This window comes from Monocercomonoides exilis (genome assembly GCF_001643675.1).
Source record: "Monocercomonoides exilis strain PA203 chromosome Unknown scaffold58-502437, whole genome shotgun sequence".
NCBI classification, from domain to species: domain Eukaryota; phylum Preaxostyla; order Oxymonadida; family Polymastigidae; genus Monocercomonoides; species Monocercomonoides exilis.
The window spans coordinates 436620-455361 of NW_027150603.1; the positions used below are offsets into that span (position 1 = coordinate 436620).

The following is an 18742-nucleotide window of genomic DNA, read 5'->3' on the forward strand; positions in this document are numbered from 1 at the left end:
ACTGACCCCTCACAACCAGAGATGTTAAAAAAATTATGGCAGAATTTACCGAATCGCTTTCAAACACCAACCTGTCTAGAGGAGTAATTTATTTGACAGTACGGAAAGTCCTGGATTCCATTTTCCTATTTAGGGAGACCAAGATTGATCGAAAGTACATTGAAATATTTCTAAGAACCTATGTTGGAGAGAAGCCGAGAAGAGGCAAACGATTCAAATCAATGAAGGACTTGACAATCATTACGAAATTGGCTGAAATCACCTACGACGCAAAAGATATACGAACACTCCATAGGAGAGCTTTCATCCTCACCATGATTTTTGGAGCGTTAAGGCCAGGAGAGCTGGAAACAATGGGAAGGGTGACAACGATACTTGAAGATAACTTTATCCAGACACAAGAACGAACGAATACGTTGGGAGGTGAGGTTATCAAAGTTTTAATAAAGAAACACCACAATCCAAGTATCGATGCAGTAGAGGCGCTCCAACGTTGGTTGGAATTTAACAAAGACAACGTTCAAGGATGAACATGTGTGGTTTGACATAGAAGGGAGCAAGCCTGCAAACTTGCAGAAGATCAAAGAAGAACTAACGGCTATTTTGAGAGAGAACGAAATTCCCGATACTTTCACCGCGTACTCTATAAGACACAAAGTGATTACACACTTAGCAAGACAAGAAGGAGCGGACTGGAAGGAAATCAATGAATATGCGAGATGTGTGCTAGAGTGAAGAGTAGCCCAGGAATGTCACATCATGTTCCCTGTAGAGGGTGCAAAGTGGATCCTGGAGACAATCAGTGGACCAGCACATCGGATGGGAGAAGGAAACAAGCGGAGAAGAATGGAGAAGCGAAGGAGGGGAGCCTCGAGATTGCAGATGTGGATTCGAAAGATTGCACCGAGGAATCACAAAATGCTGGAGTTGAAGAAGGAGAGAAACTAACGAGAAAGCGATCAAAAAGAAGAGAGAGTCTTCTGAGAGAATGAAGAAAGAAAAGGAAAACGGATCAACCTCGAAACTCAGCATCCCGACAACCGAGCCGCCAGAAGACACCCTCCATAATCCCCAACAGCATCTGTGAGCTTACGGGAGAGAAGGATCCAACTCCGCTGAAGAGGAGGGGAAAAGATCGGAAGAGGCGTAGCGGAAGAAGTATTGGACAGATAGGTAATGACACTGAAGAGGCAAGGGCCAGACCGATGTCTCCCCAAAGATACCCCAAGAGGGAGCGGGTGTAGAGCAGGAGGTCCGCACCACTACACGCACGCTCTCAACTCATCCAACGCACTAGAGCGTGCTAGGAAAGGGGTTTTAGATCACACATACGGAAAGAAAAGGGATTTCGAGACTCATTATTGAGGAGCAAACCTGCTCCTTGCGTTTATAGACTCGCTCCATTGCGAATTGATTAAAACGCAGTGAGACAGGTTTGCTCCGAGATAATACGAATGCGGATGGAGAGACGATATGCGGAGTGGTGCGAGGGGGAGCCAGAAGGGTGTGGGGAGATGACTAGAAAAAAGGGCGAGATATAGAAAGAGAGAAAGGAAGAATAAACACACGAAATGATTAGTGCACGTCTAGGATCTGGAAATATGCAAATAGATTGAATAAACAGTATTAATCAAATGCTTTCTCCTCAACACGATAAAGATTGTTTTTTACACAGAAGAGTCAGATTGCCTACACAGCGTGTGGTGAGTGGATTTACTCTGCTGGATCAGCAGAAGAGCGGGAGGCAGAGTGTTGCACAAGCAGTTTTCTTTTCCACGCCTCGCGAAAGAAAGAGTGCTTTTTCTTTCTGCTCCGACCGTAATGCTTGCCTCACAGGATCCCTGCACGGTCAACAGGAGAAAGCTCCGAGGGGCAAAGTCCCCTGCCCTCTGGTCTTCGCGACCATGGAAAAAGGCGAAGTCGGTGGTGAAGTGAAGCGGGCAATGCATTATTTTATAATACAATGTTTAATGTTATTGTTTTGTATTTTATCTCACCCTTTTTTCCACGTCATTTTGGAGAGGGTTAAGTTTTCACTCAAACCATCCACACTTTGAATCAATACTCATTTTCTCGGAGCAAACCTGTCTCACTGTGTTTTTATAAAATATAATTTTGATATTAATTGGTATTTTTTCGTTATCAATAAATATGCAAGCAGATGCTCATTGAAACAAAACCTGTTCATTTTCTGTCAACAGACTTGAACCAAGCATTCTTTAAATTTGAAAAATGGGCATTTTTTTCCATAAATAATAAAAAACGCCAAAATATTCTGAAGTGGATTCTGAAAATATGATATTCAATAACAAAATATCGTTTTTTTTTTTTTTTTTTTTTTTTTTTTTTTTTTTTTTTTTTTTTTTTTTTTTTTTTTTGATAGAGTTAGAATTACAAACCGAAATGAGAAATGAGAAGGAAAAAGAGAAATGAACCAAAAGAAAATGTAAAAGGAAATAATGAGATTATTTCTTTATTTGGTTGAACAGATTTTTGAAGAGGTGAAAAAAACACATCGAATGAATACGATCCATTCGCATTCTTCGATGTCATCAGAAAAGAGAGAGAAAACAGGGTGACGCATCTGTGAAGAAGTAGGAGTCAATGTTTGCTTGCGTGAGTGTGACTTTCAGCGATATTTGCTTTTCTTTTTGCAACATGTACATGAAATAGTAGAAAATAATTAGAGAAAATGAAAGAATTATAATGAAGCTATAAAGTCATTTAATTCAAGGACGTTTGTGAAGTGAAAAACATAAAAATTTTGTGTCCGCTTTCAAGCTCAGTGTACAATTAAAGTAATTCTAGTCAGGTGTGAGAGTGAAAATGTAACTTTCCATTTAATTGAAAAATTCAAAACAACGAAATCCATTGAAATAAACAGGGAAAAAAAGAAACAATAATATTAACTTAAAAATTTTACAATTGAATAATTAACATATCATGTGAAATGATTTCTTTTATCCTTCCGGTTGGAAAAAGATAAAAACGAAGAAATTATGGGGGAAAAAATAAAATAAAATAATTGAATCGAAAAATGAATATAAAAGCTTCGTGAAATAGTAGGCACAATAGCAATGGCAGCAATAGGCGAGTTTTCAGAATGGAAAGGCAATTCCAATCCTTCTCTTTTGAGAAAATACAACAAGAACTTTAATTGGAGGGTCTTTCATTTCGTTAATGAACTGATTTTCAAGGAACAAAACCGTTCCATCAGAGTTTCCATCAGTCGAGGTATGGCATCGAAAGCACTTTTAGAATATTACTCTTTATGACTTCTGAGCTTCATTCTTCCCTCCCTCACATACTCCTTTGTTTTCTGAAGCAAGCACAACCATATTATCTGTCTTGATCAACATCCTTCTATCCAGCATCAAGCAATCCCATTTCAATTACATTCTGTGCAAATTCTGATTTTTCTTCTCTTTTCCTATTTTTCTTTTTCTTTTTCTTCCTTCTTTTTTGCTTAACCATTTCTCCATTTGAATTTTCTTTTTGATCACGGCATCCATCAATATCCATCAGTTTCACTTCCCCTTCAAACCCTTCACATTCTTTCATCAATTCTTCTCCTTCAATTTCTTTTATCTTCCCTCTTGCTTCTATCACTTCTCCGATTTCCATTATTGCTCTTTCCTCCTCTTCCCCATCTTCATTTTTCAAATCTTCCTTCAATACTTTAATCTTTTCTTCCAATAACTTGTCTGCACTCTTCTCCTCTGAATTGTCTCCATAGATTGAAAAATGGCTATTTGGTGCAGAAGATAATCCAATATAATATTCTATTGGCCTTTCATTTCTTCCATTATCAACAGTATCACTGCTCAATTCCTCCAATTTATTGAATCTCTCAAGTCCAACTATCGTCTCTTCCATCACATCTCCACTTTTATCAATCTCTTCTGTTTGTTTTGGTTTCTTTCCCTTTTTTCGTTTCAGTTTTTTCGCTTTTCTACCCATTTCCTGTACCCAATTTTCATTTCCACTAACGTCAGTCTTTATGCATTTATTCTCTTCACAGACTTGAAACGATGCTACTGTCTGCATTTCCACACAGTTCACTGGTACCATCCTCATCACTTCCTCACAATCAAATGTATTTTCAGCAATTACTTTGTTCTCGCACAGCTGAAACTCCTTAACCTTCTCTGTAATTGCATCCATCTCATTTCTTGATTCTTCCATCAACAATGTTCTCAGTTCCTCTTCTTCAACTCTTTGAACAAAATCTTCTTTTCTGCATTCAGTAATTTTAACATTCTTTATAATATCAATATCTCTATCTTCAATCTCCCTTCCATTTCTATTATGCTTCTTCTGCTTAAGCCCAACAATTAAAATAATTACAAATAACAGAATCGCAACAGCAATCACGCAACAAATGAAGGCAATTAAACTCCATTCAATTTTGTTGACTTTCTCAGATATTTTTTCATCTTCCTTTCGTTTTGGCTCGCTTCTGTTCTTCAGAATAAACGACTGTGTTGATAATGGAGCATCAGCATTCCCAAACAGAATGCACACTCTCACTTCTGCTTCCTCTCCTGCCTCACTTATTGTCTCCTTTTGTACCCTCCCCTTTGCTTCTGTCTCCGAAGCAAATCCACTTTCATCAAACACAAACTTTTCAATCTGCTTTTCTTCTCCTATCTGTTTCATAGCCATAAATGACAGGTTGCACGGGAGAAGGAGCTTCCCTTTGAACGCAATCTCCACTTCTTCTTCCACTTCCTTTGCTTCAACACTCTCCAATTCTGGAATGAAGAATGAAGACGCCCTCTCAGAAATAATCCCTTCAAATAGACATTTATCATTCAATATCCACATCGATGAGTTATCTTTCACTCCATCTCCTCCTTTCAAACTAGAAATCATCAGTGAAGCAGAAACAGAGCAGATTATGTTTCTACAAAGAGAAGGATATTTTGCAATTAAAGGATTATTGTTCTCAAATCTTCCATCTTTGATATTCATTGTACCTCCATTCACTGTCATCCCTCCCTTTGAGGAGTTGCAGATTGTTGTATCTTTCATCATCACAGAACTCTTCGAGAAGTCAACAACTGACCCATTCCATTTGCACACCTCATCAGAAATCTCATTCTCTTCTGCTCCTGAAACAAGATTTCCTTCAAACACACACGATTCCATCAATATCTTCTCTGCAGATGTAATTGACACTTGGCTCCCCTTTGATGACTCTGATGAGCACTCATGAAAAGAGCAGTTGCACATCTCAAATCCACTCATCGGATGACTTGTGCAAACAATGCAAGACCCATCACTCGATCGGCTGATGTTTGTGAATGATGATAATGTCAAAGATAAAACGAGTGAAGAATGGCCATAATCAAATATCAGACTCTCTTCTTCCAACCAAATACTTGTGGCTGCAAGCTTCGAAATGCTCACTTTCTCACTCTTTCCACATTCAATCAATGAACTCTTGCATTCTACATCATCCACTCCCACATCTTCAAATGTTGCTTTTTTTGAGTGCAATATCTGAAACACAGGCTTCGAGAATTTCAAGTGGCCAACACTGCACTTTTCTGCCTCAAACAACCCTTCTTCAACAACAATCAGAGAAAAGTCAAAAAGGGTCTGTGAATTCTCCATTGATCTGCTCTCCGATTGAAATGAAACAGATTCCAGAATGAGAGATCCATTCAGCTGATGTATCAAGCACGAGCAGACAATATTTTCCATTTCATCGAAAACAAATGACACCTTCTCAAGTCGAACAGACTCTAAAGTTGTCACAGCTCCTTCATCAGCTAAATTAATTTCATTCACTTTTATCTCTGCATTTCTGTTCGCTTCCATCGATTTAATGGTCACCTTCTGAGCTGAGCACGAACCAGTTAATGTTGTTTCATTCCAAATTAACAGCTGCGAATAATCTGAAGGAATGATGTGGCCCACCCCAACATTTAGCGAAGAGCACGGGCTTGTCATTTCCCCACAGTTCTTGTTGTCACTACTGTTCCCTGCAATCGAAGACACAAATATAAATTCGCTCCTAAAAACAAGCATTTTTTGCAAAAGATCCTCCTCGTCTCCATAATTGTCTGCTGTGCACCCCCATATTGCAAGCTCCTTCACAAATGGCTCCCCAAAATCAATCAGGAATTGTTGCTCTGAAATTTGGGTTTCAAGATTGGTGCATTTCACAAAAACGTCTCTTCCCTTAAGTGCAACATTCCATTTGAATGTGATGTTCGATAGCACAAATGGTAGTGCTTTCTGTGCTGTGCTCAGTGACTTCAAAAACATACCCCCTCCTCTTCCAACATTTGTACTAAAACAGCCTGCAATTTTCGTGCAATTCATTTCCAACCGTCCGCCTTTGTTTAGCAGGAAAAATATACTCCCTCCTTCGTTCGAGCTTGTCGATCCGCAACCATCAATGATAGAATTTTCCATTTTCAATCTCATTTCATTCTGCACATTGCAGCAAAGCAACGAAGGGGTATTTGCCACATTGTGCTTCACATTCATGAATCTGCATTGCTCAAACAAAAAGTTCCATGCCTCTCCCATATCGTCATCCTCTCTTCCGGAAATCACACTTTCACTCATCGCAATTGCACTTTTCCCGCTCAATGAAATATCTTCAAATGTCACATTGTTCATGGTTGTCACACAATCAGCTGATATGCTCATTATCTCATGCATCGTTGAGAATCCAGCTATTTCTGTCTTTTCAATAGAAACAATTCCTTTCGAAGCACTGATCAGAACAAATGACACCTCATCTTTCACATTTTCATTTGTGTAAATTGAGCATCCGATAACACTCGTTTTGACTGCATCTGAACCTGTCTGGATAAGGATGTTTGCTCCATTCTCAAAGTCACTGGGAATCAGAATCCCCAATTCACTGAACTGAACAGCCCCTTTGCATTCAACAACAACATCTCCATCCCCTTCAAGTGCTTGAGCAAATCTGATTTTGTCTGATTCCATATTTGTTCCTTCCAATTTCAGCCCATTCATCTCTGTCACACTCCTCGCATTGCAAACCCCGTGAAACATCATCGACTCAAGTGTTATATTGCTCCCTCGATTCAGCCCATAATCAACAGATTCACACGGAAACTCATATAGTCCACATACAACAACATCATTTCCTTCTTCTGCTACATGCACACTCGAACCAATCGATTTCCAGAAATAGACCAGTGGGATTGCACATTCCCTGTTTTCTCCATCATATCCCCTCATCGAGTCTTCGGTCAATGCCTCCAGTCTATCTTTCACAAATGGCAGTGTTTCGTTCTTGATGCTCTTAATAAGCGATGGAGATGAAATAAACAAATCCTTCCCAAACTTCGCATTGTTTGGTTTATCAGATGAAAAAACAGGTGAGGATATCACAAACGCTTCCTCTTTCTCTTTCAACAACTGCAGCATGATTCCTCCTCCATATCCAACACTTTCCTTTTCATATGGTGCTGCGCAACCATAAAACTCACACTTGCTCATCAACAGGTTCGTATTTGCAGACGCTTCATAAAAGAATGCCCCTCCTCCAATCTCATTTTCTTCTCCAACAACAGCACATCCTTCAAATGTGCAGTTATTTATTTCAACTTTGTAATCTCTTCCATCATTATCATTCTCGTTCGAAAAGCCTACGCACCCTCCACTTCCCTTCGAACGAGTGATCGATGAAAATGTGCACTCAGACATCTCTTCAATAATCCCCCCGTGACACTCAACAACGCTCCCATCACCAAATGAGATTTCTCCAAAATGGCTGTTCGTCATATTCATAGAAGGCACGCTCTCTCCATTCCCTTCAACAACAATGAAAAACGATGAATCTCCTTTTTTGATATTTTTTGATCCAAACTCATTCACCTCCACGATCCCTCCAACAGCCTTCACAAACACTGTCGAAATAGTCTCAGCGCCTCCTTCCATCCCACATCCATTCAGTGTGAGCTTCCCTGAACAGCACTCAAACACACTTTCGTGAAAGGTCAGCGATTTCTTCAAAGAAAATACAATACCACTCACAGACACACTGACTGAGTTTTCAATCAATCCACTTTGTGTTCCCTCTTTCTGATCAGAAACATCACATTTCATCTCATTCTTATTTGTTTTGATGATCCATTCATAAGTTGGAAAATTAAATTCTTCCTCAAATGCAAACGATTCGAGAATGGTTATATCTTTTTTCTTCTCTTCAAAATGGTTTGACACAGCCTTCGCAATGGTAGAGCACGGAAACAATTCATACCCACACATCGAAAAGTCGTGACTTGATGATCCCCCAACAAAGGCAGACCCTGAAAAGTTATCCCACAGATACACCACCAACGGGATGGCAAATGTCTCATTCAATGTTGATCTCTCAAACCCATTCAGTCTTGTCAAGTCACTCATATCAACTTCAAATCCAATCGACCTTCTGCTAATCACACTTGAAAGCTCATTCGCATTGATGAAGATTTCTTTCCCCTCTCTGGCATCACATCCAGCAAATGACGCTTTCTTCAAAATGAATGAACTCGCGCCATCTTCCAAATGAAGATAAATCCCTCCTCCATATCCGTGCTCTCCATCTGTGTTTTGTGTTGCCTTGCAACTCGTAAATTGCAACAAACCACTTTCATCATTTGAAAATATTGTTCTTGCTGAGTCAGTATTAGTCATGTTCCCTAAAGTGAATGTTGATCCTTCCTTCATCTCAGCCCACAACCCTCCTCCATTTCCTCCTTTGCTCCGGCATCCAGATATCATTCCTCCAACTATTTCCAGAGAACAATCTCTCCCAAGTGTGCATTCAACTGCTCCTCCATTTCCTTCAATTCTTCTGAAACCACCCATCGTATTGTTTGTGAGCTTTAGCATCTTTACTGAATTTGTTGAAATCACTCGAATTGATTCGGATGGCAAATCTGTTTGTGAATATGCTTTCGCTGAAAGTGTTGAATCTTTAATCGTTAAAGATGCTCCATTCTCCGCTTCAAACAAAATGCTATTTGTTGCAGTGCTAATATCCTCAACATTCATGAAGGTGAATGTACCAGCAGCATTGCTTCCATCAAGAAAAATCAATGGGCAATTTCCAATAAATAGAGACAATACATTCAACGATGAAACAGAAACCTTCCCTGTTGTTGCTGATAAAAACACATAAGATAACGCTGACTGGGAATTTTGAAAAGCCAGTGAGCAATCTTTAAGCGAAAATAATTGTGAGGAAGAATAGAAGAACGCTTTGTGATTTTGGAGAGCAGAAGGAACAGAGAAAACAAGTGATTTCAAAACAGTATTTCCACTTATTGTTATCAAACTTCCTTCACTTCCATCGGAATTGTCAATCACAAGCCATCCACTGTTTGTATCTTTGCCTCTGATCGTGTGCTTGAAGGAGTCAAATGAAAGCTCATATTGAATTTCAATCATCCCATCAACGACAATCTTCTTTTCCTTTTCTTGCCTAGTCAAAGAATGTCTCAGAGTTAAACATGGGACTTCAGAAAATCCACAATAAAAATAATCAAATGCATCAACATTACTCGCAATAATCTCTTCTGGTAAAGGAATCAAATAAACACATAGAGGAATTGGGAATGACGTATTCCCATTATCATATCCCTGTATCTTGCTCTTTGTATCAAATGAAGCTGTCAATGAAGTTATTTTCCCACTTTTTGCTGTCGATTTCAGATCAATTGAATCAACAAAAATATCGCTTCCCCATTTGGCCCTATTCCCTTCAAATGCTGATGAAATCAGAAACTCTGTACTTGTATCTTTCACTTTCAGCCCAATCCCTCCCCCTCTGCCTTGAGTGATTGAGGCATTACAGTTTCTAATATAACCTCCATTCATTGTCAATGAACTGCCGCTTCCTATTCCAAACATCATGCTCCCTCCAAAATTGGAGAGTTCACTTCCGCAACCATCAAATGTGCACCCTTTAAGGGTTATTGAATGTGACCCCTCGCTCGCATTCATCAGCGATGGTCCTGCTGTTGTCCTCACTATGTTGGTGAATACGCTGTTATTAAATAGCAATGAAACAGTCGTTTCCTGAGGCAGCGAAATCAAACTTGTGATGCTGAATGTTTGTCCCCATCTCACGTCTTTCATTTTCAACTCTCCCCCATCCACCTTCACAAGCGAATTCTGAATGCTTCTCTTCTTTGAATGTGTAGCATCCATTGATATATTCAATCTCTTCAAATTCATCAATCCACTTCCTCTCACTTCAAACAGTTTGCTTCTTCTGTTGTTTTCAATTGAGGTGTTGTGAACCACTGAAAGATTGTTCGCAGCTAATTCTCCCCTTCCAACACAAAACAGTTTCAATCCATTTGCCTCAAATTTTGTTCTGATGGTAGAACCAGATGAAGAGACGCCATTTACAGTTATCGTTTTCTCGCCAACGTCAACTCCTTTTTCTTCTACAACCGTTCCTGTAAGCACCCTGATTTCTTCAACAAACCCCACAATCATTTGGGATATGCAATGACTGATTGTGAGGCATGGATATGTTTTATCAAATCCACAAAAATATGAGTCTTTTGCTCTCTCAACATTTTGCGAATTGGACACATACCTTTCTCGTCCTCCAGTTCTCAGCCAACTACTTTTATCCTTGATAGTCTTATAACTTATTGAAACTTTGTTTGTTGTTGTTCTGGTTGAAAGGCATGTTGCATCAATTTGATTTTGAGTTGCATCATGTATCACAATATCGTGTCCTCCTAATTGAGCAGTGTTATTATGAAAAAAACAATAATAAAAAATAGTCACTTCTGGAAGGAATCTCCTTATCATCACTCCTCCAGCGCCACCTTGTGAATAACAGTTTACGAAACAGCAAGAATGACAACACATTTTGGGTTCAGCGTCAAGGACATCGCATCCCCCTCCTGCTGAGCTTGTTTCATCATTTCCGCTACAGTTTCGAAAAAAACATCCCATGATACCAATTTCTTGTTTTGAAAAGGTGCAATACAAAATACTTATTCCGCCTGCATCATTTCCAGACCAACCATCTTCAAAAAGGCAATTAGATGATATCACTTGTGTGCTTATATAATTGCAACTAACACCCCCGCCTCCTCCATCATCTTGGAGTGCTGCAGACGTGCATTTTTCGAATTGGCTATTGTTAACAGCAACCTCGGATATATTGAATCCAAAAATTCCGCCTCCTTTTGTTTTTGTTGCTTTACAATTGGAAAACGAAGAATTGAGTACTGTGAGCGTTGCTTCCTGATTGTCATGAACATAAAGTGCCCCTCCACACTCAGCAGTGCAACCAACCCATTCGCATAAATTAAAATATTGACTTCTTGTTGTCGAAAGTTGATATCTTCTAGTTAATGAGTTGTCAACCCTTGTATTCATCAAAAACGACGAATTAGACGATAAAAGTGAAGTAAAAGGTGATGTGGAAATTGCTGCTGTAAGCACGGTTCCACAAATTATCCCTCCTTCAAGAACATTCGTTGTGCACGATGTAACACAATTGTCGAATGTGCTCCTCAATGCACAAAGTCCTGGCTTTTCGTCTTCTAATGCATTTTCTTGGGTAATGTTATTAAATAAGCAGCAATCCAATTTTTCTGATGAGCAAGCTCCACAATGAAGAACACTTCCGCCTCCACAAAAAATTAAATTTGTTAGAATCGATTGTGAAATGCAAATTGATGCTGAAATTGACGTCTCTGACAAACTTCTACATACACTTTGAGTTGATGATAATTGCGAAGCGTTGTAGAGGTTCAGCGACCCAAAGCATAAAAATGGCGAATGGTCTCTTTCTTTCAAATCAGAAATCAAAACATTATGCAAAAAGCACCATGAATCCGCATTTATGGATAATAAATGTTTTCTTTCGTTGCCTTTAAATATTATAGAAGAATAGTATATAGATGAATTTGATTCAACAATGCGAGAATTTATTGTTGAGTGTATTTTTCTAAATACGTTTGGGTTTCGATAAATCCCGTAAATATTCCATAAATCACAAAAAAATATGTTATGTATATCTTTTTTGTCCTCAAAATCTCCATGAAATTGTTGGTCTTTCGACTCTCTGCCAAGTTCGAAATGGATTAATTGTGGCTTTTTTTGCAGATCAAACTCCAGCAAATCCACCCGAAAAGTTGAACATATATTTGCACTAATAACGTATATTAAAATAAGGCTTGTTCTAAAATTGAACAGTGTCTTCTTTTTCCACAAAATACTCATCTTATTTTTGAAGATCATATATCCCATAAACATATATCAATTTTTGTGCGTGAACAAATTAATAAATAACTTTTTGATATTGAAATTACAGAATTCGAAAAAAAATGAACCTCAAAAAAGAATATTAAAAAATTGATTTTTATTTAAATGATAATTTCCGCCTTTTCAAGTTATTGTTGATATTGTTGAAATGTTGGTGGATATTTTTCTTTCATTTAATATTTTTTCACGAAACGTATAATAACAATGATATATTTTATGTAAATTTTCAACACGAATTCATGAAACATTTTTGTCAAATATTTTGATAACAAATTGAGTAATTATTTTCCAAATCATGACTTTTTTTCAAGGAAAAGAATATCTGAGAAAAAAAAAATAAATTTTTTTATTATTATATTCTTTTTATTTTTTATTTTATTCTTTTTTTTTTGTTTGTTTGTTTGTCAAGGGTTCTTTTTCATCATTCAACTCCATTTTTCAAACCGAAATTTGTGTTGGAAAGAATTTGACTTCAAATAGAATCGGCCATTTCATCTTTTTGGACAGTTTGTTTCTTTGAAATTGTTCTTAACATTTTCGTTATTAAAAATGAATTTGTTTAAGGTAGTCGAAATTTCACTATCACTTTAAATAATACCTTTAATTTTTGTGTTTGTTTTCTTGTTATATCTGGAAATCTTTCAAATCGAATTTTTGATTAGTTAAATTTGATCGTAAAAAATGATTCACCAATGTGGAGAATTCATAGTGATTGATGATTTAGAGAGGATTGATCAAAAAGAAAAGAAAGAAAAAAGAAAGAAATTGAAATTGAAAAAAAATTGATTAAACAAAAAGGATTTTTTTTTCGAAAACCTGAAAATGTTTAATAATTGTGATGGAATTTTCTAATTATTTTTTGAACACTTTGAGTTATAATTCCATTTCATTATTTCATTATGCAAATAACATCGGATAAAAATTGCTTGTTAAATCAAATAAACTTTTCGGAGAAATCAGATGTGATTATCGCCTTAAGCGTTCAAATGATGATTAGAAATATTAAAACTCAAATATTTACTCTGCAACTTTTAAAAAAAAGAGTTCCCAAATGAAAAGACAACTTTTTTTTAATTCAATTTATTAATAATTTTTGTTTCAACTTTATCATAAATTCGTTATCACCCGTATAATGAAAAAGGAATTGTTTTGCTTTTTGTAATCCAATGAAGTTTGATAAATACAGTTTTAATAGAATATTATCACAAATATTATTGCACTTCTTTTTGAGACTATATCCGATAATGACAAAAAGCGATTTTGCTTGACATAGAAAAAATATAAAATTTTTATGTTAATTAAATAAATAATGGGTCAATTATTCCATTTGGTGCAGAATTTTTTCTTTAATGAAAAATTTCAATGACTTGTTCCAAACTTTTTCTGCATCGTTTGATTATTATTTTTTGCATTGTCGTGCAATCTGAAATAAAAATATAAAAAAATCGAAAAAAAAAATCTTTGAAAGAACAGTGAGGAACAAAATTCATAAGACAAAAAATTATGTCCCATTTTTATTAATTCTTTTCAAAAGCACTTTTTTTCTTTCGAAAACAGTTTTTGTCATTAACAAACAATATTTTGACTAATTCACGCATTATTTGAAAATTCGAAAAATTGGAAATTTTTGAACTTAAAATCCATTTTTTTATTGGAAATGAATCCATTAAAATACTAAGTGTGATTAAATATATTTAGACATGTGATAATAAGCAACAGAAAATGAATAGAAAATGTGAAAAAAATGTTCGTACAGGGAAAATTTTGACAATAAACGAATATGATTATATTCGATGTGATGACATCGTGTTTTGACTGGACGGAATTCGCTCTTTTTCTTGAATTAAAAGAACTCAAAAAACACATTTTTTGTTTGATCAAACAATTCTTTCGTTATGAATTTGAGTTAGTATTTGAGTTTATTCTGGTATAAAAATATTCTTTTTTGCACAAAAAAAAAAAAAAAAAAAAAAAAAAAAAAAAAAAAAAAAAAAAAAAAAAAATTGTTTTGATGAAATTAATGTTTCATGTTTCTTCTTTCTTTAAAAATATTAATGTTCAAATATAAGGATTAAACTTCTTCATCGTTCAGAATTATTCACAAAGTTTTGAAAACTTAATTCAAACAACATTTTCAATTTTCACAAACTTTTCTGCAGTCTGCATCTTGATCAATGATATAAACTGCTTAAATATATTAATAAATTTTTATTATTTTGATCAAGATATTCCATTTTTTGTTTCAAAAGAAGAGTTTTTTTGCAAATGCTCGTCTTTTCTCTGACTTTGATTTCATTTTTTTCATCAGAGATTATTTGGAAAGAAGAATTTGCTGATGGAGGTTCGATGGAGCTAATTTTTCTTGTTTTCATATTATTTTTTATCGTCATTTCTTAATTGGATGATCATTTGATGGACTTATTCTTATTTCGAAAAATTTTTGTTTTTAAATATAACTTACTTAAAAAAATAATCTAAATAGATAAATGGAAGGATCGTTGGGTTCTTGCAGTTAATAAGACAAAACATTATAAAGGAGAATGGGCAATTGAAGCACCAAAAAAATGCCAAAATCGCGAAAGATCCAAAGGAATGAAAACAATAACTGATGATGGATATTATCAAATTTCTGCTGATATTGGAAGAACAATTTCAACTTACAACAAAACATTTATATTTTCGTACATGGTTAAAAACGAGCAAGATATTCAGGTCGGTGGTTCTTATGTGAAAATACTACCAGAAGGCATTAACCAAACCGATTTTGATGGAACAACTCCATATTACATTATGTTTGGTCAAGATCAGGATAAAGGACATTCTGATCGTGTTCAATTAATTCTTAAAAAACATGGAAACGAATATCAACACACAACACCACTTCGCTTGGAAAAAGATACACGTACTCATATGTTTACTATTATCATGTTCCCTGATCTTTCCTATGAAATACGAATCGATAACAAAGTCCAAAGAAGTGGGAAAATGTATGTTGATTTCCCTGGAGCTTTTGATGGTCCGACACTTCCTGATCCAGATGCAAAAAAACCAAAGGATTGGGTTGAGCTGCCTGAGATTCCCGACCCGAAAGCAAAGAAGCCAGACGACTGGGAGGAGGAGATGACGATTGTCGACCACAAGGCGAAGAAGCCTATCTGGTGGAAAGAGAAGCTCCACGGAGAGTGGAGTGCCCCACGAATTCCCAATCCGCGCTACAGAGGCGTCTGGATGCCGCCGTTGGTGAAGAACCCAGAATATAAAGGAGAATGGAAGGCTCCACGCATTCCGAATCCAGACTGGGAGAAGGCCAGGAGGAATGCTGCATTCAAGAAGATAAGATATGTGGGGATTGAAATCTATCAGCCGAAAAGCGGGTCTATTTTCGACAACTTCTTCATTGGAGACGATTTGAAAGAGTATCGCACGTTTGTGAAGCAGAACTGGGAGCCCACAAAGAGATATGAAGATGTGTATGATCCATACGAGAAGCCAGAGACTTTCTCAATGAGTGGAAAGGATCTCTTCAAGAACCAAAAGAAAGATGAAGACGATGACGATGACGATGACGATGATGATGACGACGATGATGACGATGATGACGTCAGAGAATTGTAAATTTTTATAATTATTATTGATCATGAAAATTGTTGTTTAACTTGTCGCATTTATTAATACTGCATTTTTTTAATTTGATGTTTGTATTAATCATCTCAACTTGCGTACTTCTGATTTGTAAAATATGTTATTTTTAGAAATTATGGTTTTTGAAAAAATCCGCGTTTGCCCTAGATCAATAAAATTTCATTGTGAAGTTTGTGAAGCTTTAAATACAATTTGTTGGATGATAACATGATTTCATAAATTAAATATTTTATTTTACATTTTTGATTTTATCATTTTTTAATTTCACAAACAAAATTTTCAACAGACAATGGCAAAGTCAAAAAATCACACAAATCACAACCAGAATCATAAAGCACACAGAAATGGAATTAAGAAGCCACAACAGAAAGGCCAATTCTCACGTCGCTATGTTTGTACACTTCTTTTATTGAGAGTGCACTTATTTTTTTGGAATTTCTCAAATTTGTTGTTTAATAGATGGATCAAAAATATTTGAGAAATCTTCACTTTGTTCGCAAGCACAACAGGAAGAATTTGGCCAAATTTGTTGCTCAAAGAAAGCGTGACCTTCTGGCAAAGAAGAAGGGAAAACTTAATGAAACAAAAACCGACAAAACTTCAAAAGCCTCAGAGAAAAAAGTTGTCGCTGTTCAAAAACAAGAAAAACCACAAGAAGCAGAGAAAAAGCAACAAGTGAAATCTGTTGCAGAGAAGAAGATTGAGAAAAAAGCAGCACCAGCCAACGAAAAGCCAAAGAAAGCTGCAGCTCCAAAACAAGATAAGAAAGCAGGAAAGAATTAAATTATTTCACACATTTCAAGAAGCTGAAGCTATTCATTCATGATCTTGACTTTGTCTTCAACAAAAGCATTTTTTAATACATTTTAATTTTTTTTCCTAAAAAATTGAAAAAAAATTATTAGCAAATATATAAATAGATTGATGCAATTAGAAGTGTTCAACAAGTTTTTTGAAAGGTCAATTAAGGTTTCGTGTGATCGAAATGTCATTTGTCAGAAAAAGCAAATTCCGTCATGTGTTTGGAGAGCTCGCCAAGCGTGAGTTTATGTATGAGGGCATAAAAGGAACAGGAACTACTCTCGACACTAACATGATAAAGGTGAACAACAAGTACATCTCTTACATTTGGGAAGGTTCTGGAGGAGGTGCGATTTGCGTCTTTCCTTCAACACAAGTTGGACGTCACCCAACGTCAATGCCCCTCATTCGAGGTCACACACGCCCTGTTACAGATATGGATTTTTGCCCACATGATCCAGTCTGCACTTTTTATTTCCACATTATTCATAAATTACTGAAATTAATCATCTTTGTTTTTTTCACTTTGCTATTTTTTCCATCCAATATTTTAGGATACAATTGCAACAACATGCGAAGATTGCACAGTTCGTGTTTGGAAGATTCCAGAGAGCGGAATGCCAGCTGATGGAATTGAAGAGCCAGTTGCAGCTTTTACTGGACACGGAAGAAAATCCACTGAAGTTATTTGGAATCCATGTGCCTCAGGGATTCTTGCATCTGCGGGTGCTGATGCAACCATTAAAGTGTGGGATTTGAATTCAAAGGAAAGAGTCTTTTCAATTGATGGTCAACACGGAGATGCAATCCAATCCTTCCAATGGAACCAAGCAGGAAACATGATTGGAACCCAATGCAGAGACAAAAAAATACGTTTGTTTGATGTAAGATCCAATCAAAAAGTGCTTGAAATTCAATCACATGCTGGAGTGAAAACAGCTCGTTTCCTCTTCAACAACAAGAGAAACTGGCTCATGTCAACAGGATTTGGGCAAGGAAGCAATCGTCAAGTTCTCATATGGGATGAACGAAATACAACCAAGCCAATCGTGTCCAACGTGATTGATCAAGCATCTGGTATCATGATGCCATTCTTTGATGAAGCCACACAGATTTTGTTCATCGGGTCGAAAGGTGAGGCAAACATAAGATACTATGAACTCACTGAAGATCCTCCACACTTCTTCTACATCACCACCTTCCCAGAGGGCACACCAACACGTGGCCTCACAGCTCTTCCCAAGCAGTATGTGCATTCCGAACACTGCGAAATCATGAAGTTCTTCCGTATTACTGCAAAAGATTCTATTGAACCCATCTCGTTTGTTGTTCCACGTCGATCAGAAATGTTCCAGGCAGACATCTACCCGCCAGTAGTGGACACGACTACACCTTCAATGACAGGCGAAGAGTGGATCAAAGGGGAGAACAAACCGCCGAGATATTACGTCTTCACAGCCGACGGGAAAGGCGAGCACTGCAGCGCAGATGAGGTTCCTGCAAGCGCCACGCCTTCTCCTTCTCCTGTGCAGTCGCCACAACCGGCTGGGTTTGTACCCGCTTCTTCGTCTTCAACACCTTCCATTCCCGACGGGCATGTGCCAAAGACACAGCTGGACGCTGCAAACGCGAAAATTGCAGAGTTAGAAAAGCAGCTGGCTGAAATCAAAGCAAAGGCAGAAGGAGGAAATGGATCTGCGAAAATTGAACAGCTTGAGAAAGCGTTGAAAGAAAAAGACGAACACATTGCAGACACCAAAGCGAAAATTGAAGAGTTGCAAAAGGACATTGTCACAAAAGATGAAGCTATCGCAGAATTGAAGAAGCAACTTGAAGAAAAGAAAGCAGAACTGTAAGGAACATTTCACAATCAGAACGTAAACGTTTTTGAATTTCTTTGTGGCTATGATTTTTATTGTTTATGTCAAAGCTTTTGTCTTTAATTTTTTTTTGAAGAGTGTTATTGCTCAAATAATGTTAATAGCAAATTTAGAATTGGACCAACAAAACTTTTACGATCAAGTAACCA

At 36.8% G+C, this 18742-nt stretch overlaps 5 protein-coding genes across 5 annotated transcripts; 4 read left to right on the forward strand and 1 right to left on the reverse strand.

Moving 5' to 3' along the window:
• Positions 1 to 35: 35 nt before the first annotated feature.
• Positions 36 to 530, forward strand: MONOS_2567 (uncharacterized protein; the record flags this gene model as incomplete). Its single annotated transcript, XM_067872492.1, has 1 exon — positions 36 to 530. One exon carries the CDS (start codon positions 36 to 38, stop codon positions 528 to 530), a length of 495 nt encoding a protein of 164 aa, XP_067719916.1.
• A 2833-nt stretch (positions 531 to 3363) lies between these two features.
• MONOS_2568 (uncharacterized protein) lies at positions 3364 to 12228 on the reverse strand (the record flags this gene model as incomplete). The annotated part of the gene is made up of 1 exon (XM_067872493.1): positions 3364 to 12228. The coding sequence occupies one exon, from the start codon at positions 12226 to 12228 to the stop codon at positions 3364 to 3366; it is 8865 nt and encodes a 2954-aa protein (XP_067719917.1).
• Positions 12229 to 14535: 2307 nt separating this feature from the next.
• Positions 14536 to 16025, forward strand: MONOS_14854 (putative calreticulin; the record flags this gene model as incomplete). Its single annotated transcript, XM_067867691.1, has 2 exons — positions 14536 to 14611; positions 14753 to 16025. The coding sequence occupies 2 exons, from the start codon at positions 14536 to 14538 to the stop codon at positions 15883 to 15885; spliced, it is 1209 nt and encodes a 402-aa protein (XP_067719918.1). The 3' UTR covers positions 15886 to 16025.
• A 2-nt stretch (positions 16026 to 16027) lies between these two features.
• MONOS_14853 (putative large subunit ribosomal protein L29e) lies at positions 16028 to 16810 on the forward strand (the record flags this gene model as incomplete). The annotated part of the gene is made up of 3 exons (XM_067867690.1): positions 16028 to 16081; positions 16199 to 16303; positions 16372 to 16810. 3 exons carry the CDS (start codon positions 16028 to 16030, stop codon positions 16693 to 16695), a joined length of 483 nt encoding a protein of 160 aa, XP_067719919.1. The 3' UTR covers positions 16696 to 16810.
• Positions 16811 to 16884: 74 nt separating this feature from the next.
• On the forward strand, positions 16885 to 18739 carry MONOS_14852 (coronin). Its single transcript, XM_067867689.1, has 2 exons — positions 16885 to 17173; positions 17268 to 18739. Exons 1-2 carry the CDS (start codon positions 16898 to 16900, stop codon positions 18567 to 18569), a joined length of 1578 nt encoding a protein of 525 aa, XP_067719920.1. The 5' UTR covers positions 16885 to 16897; the 3' UTR covers positions 18570 to 18739.
• The last annotated feature ends 3 nt before the right edge of the window (positions 18740 to 18742 follow it).

Excerpts from the sequence above, each read along its gene's own strand:
- MONOS_14852 (XM_067867689.1), top strand. The coding sequence starts at position 16,898 with ATGTCATTTGTCAGAAAAAGCAAATTCCGTCATGTGTTTGGAGAGCTC. Across the intron at positions 17,174-17,267 it reads ATTTTTGCCCACATGATCCA|GATACAATTGCAACAACATG; the intron begins GTCTGCACTTTT and ends CCAATATTTTAG.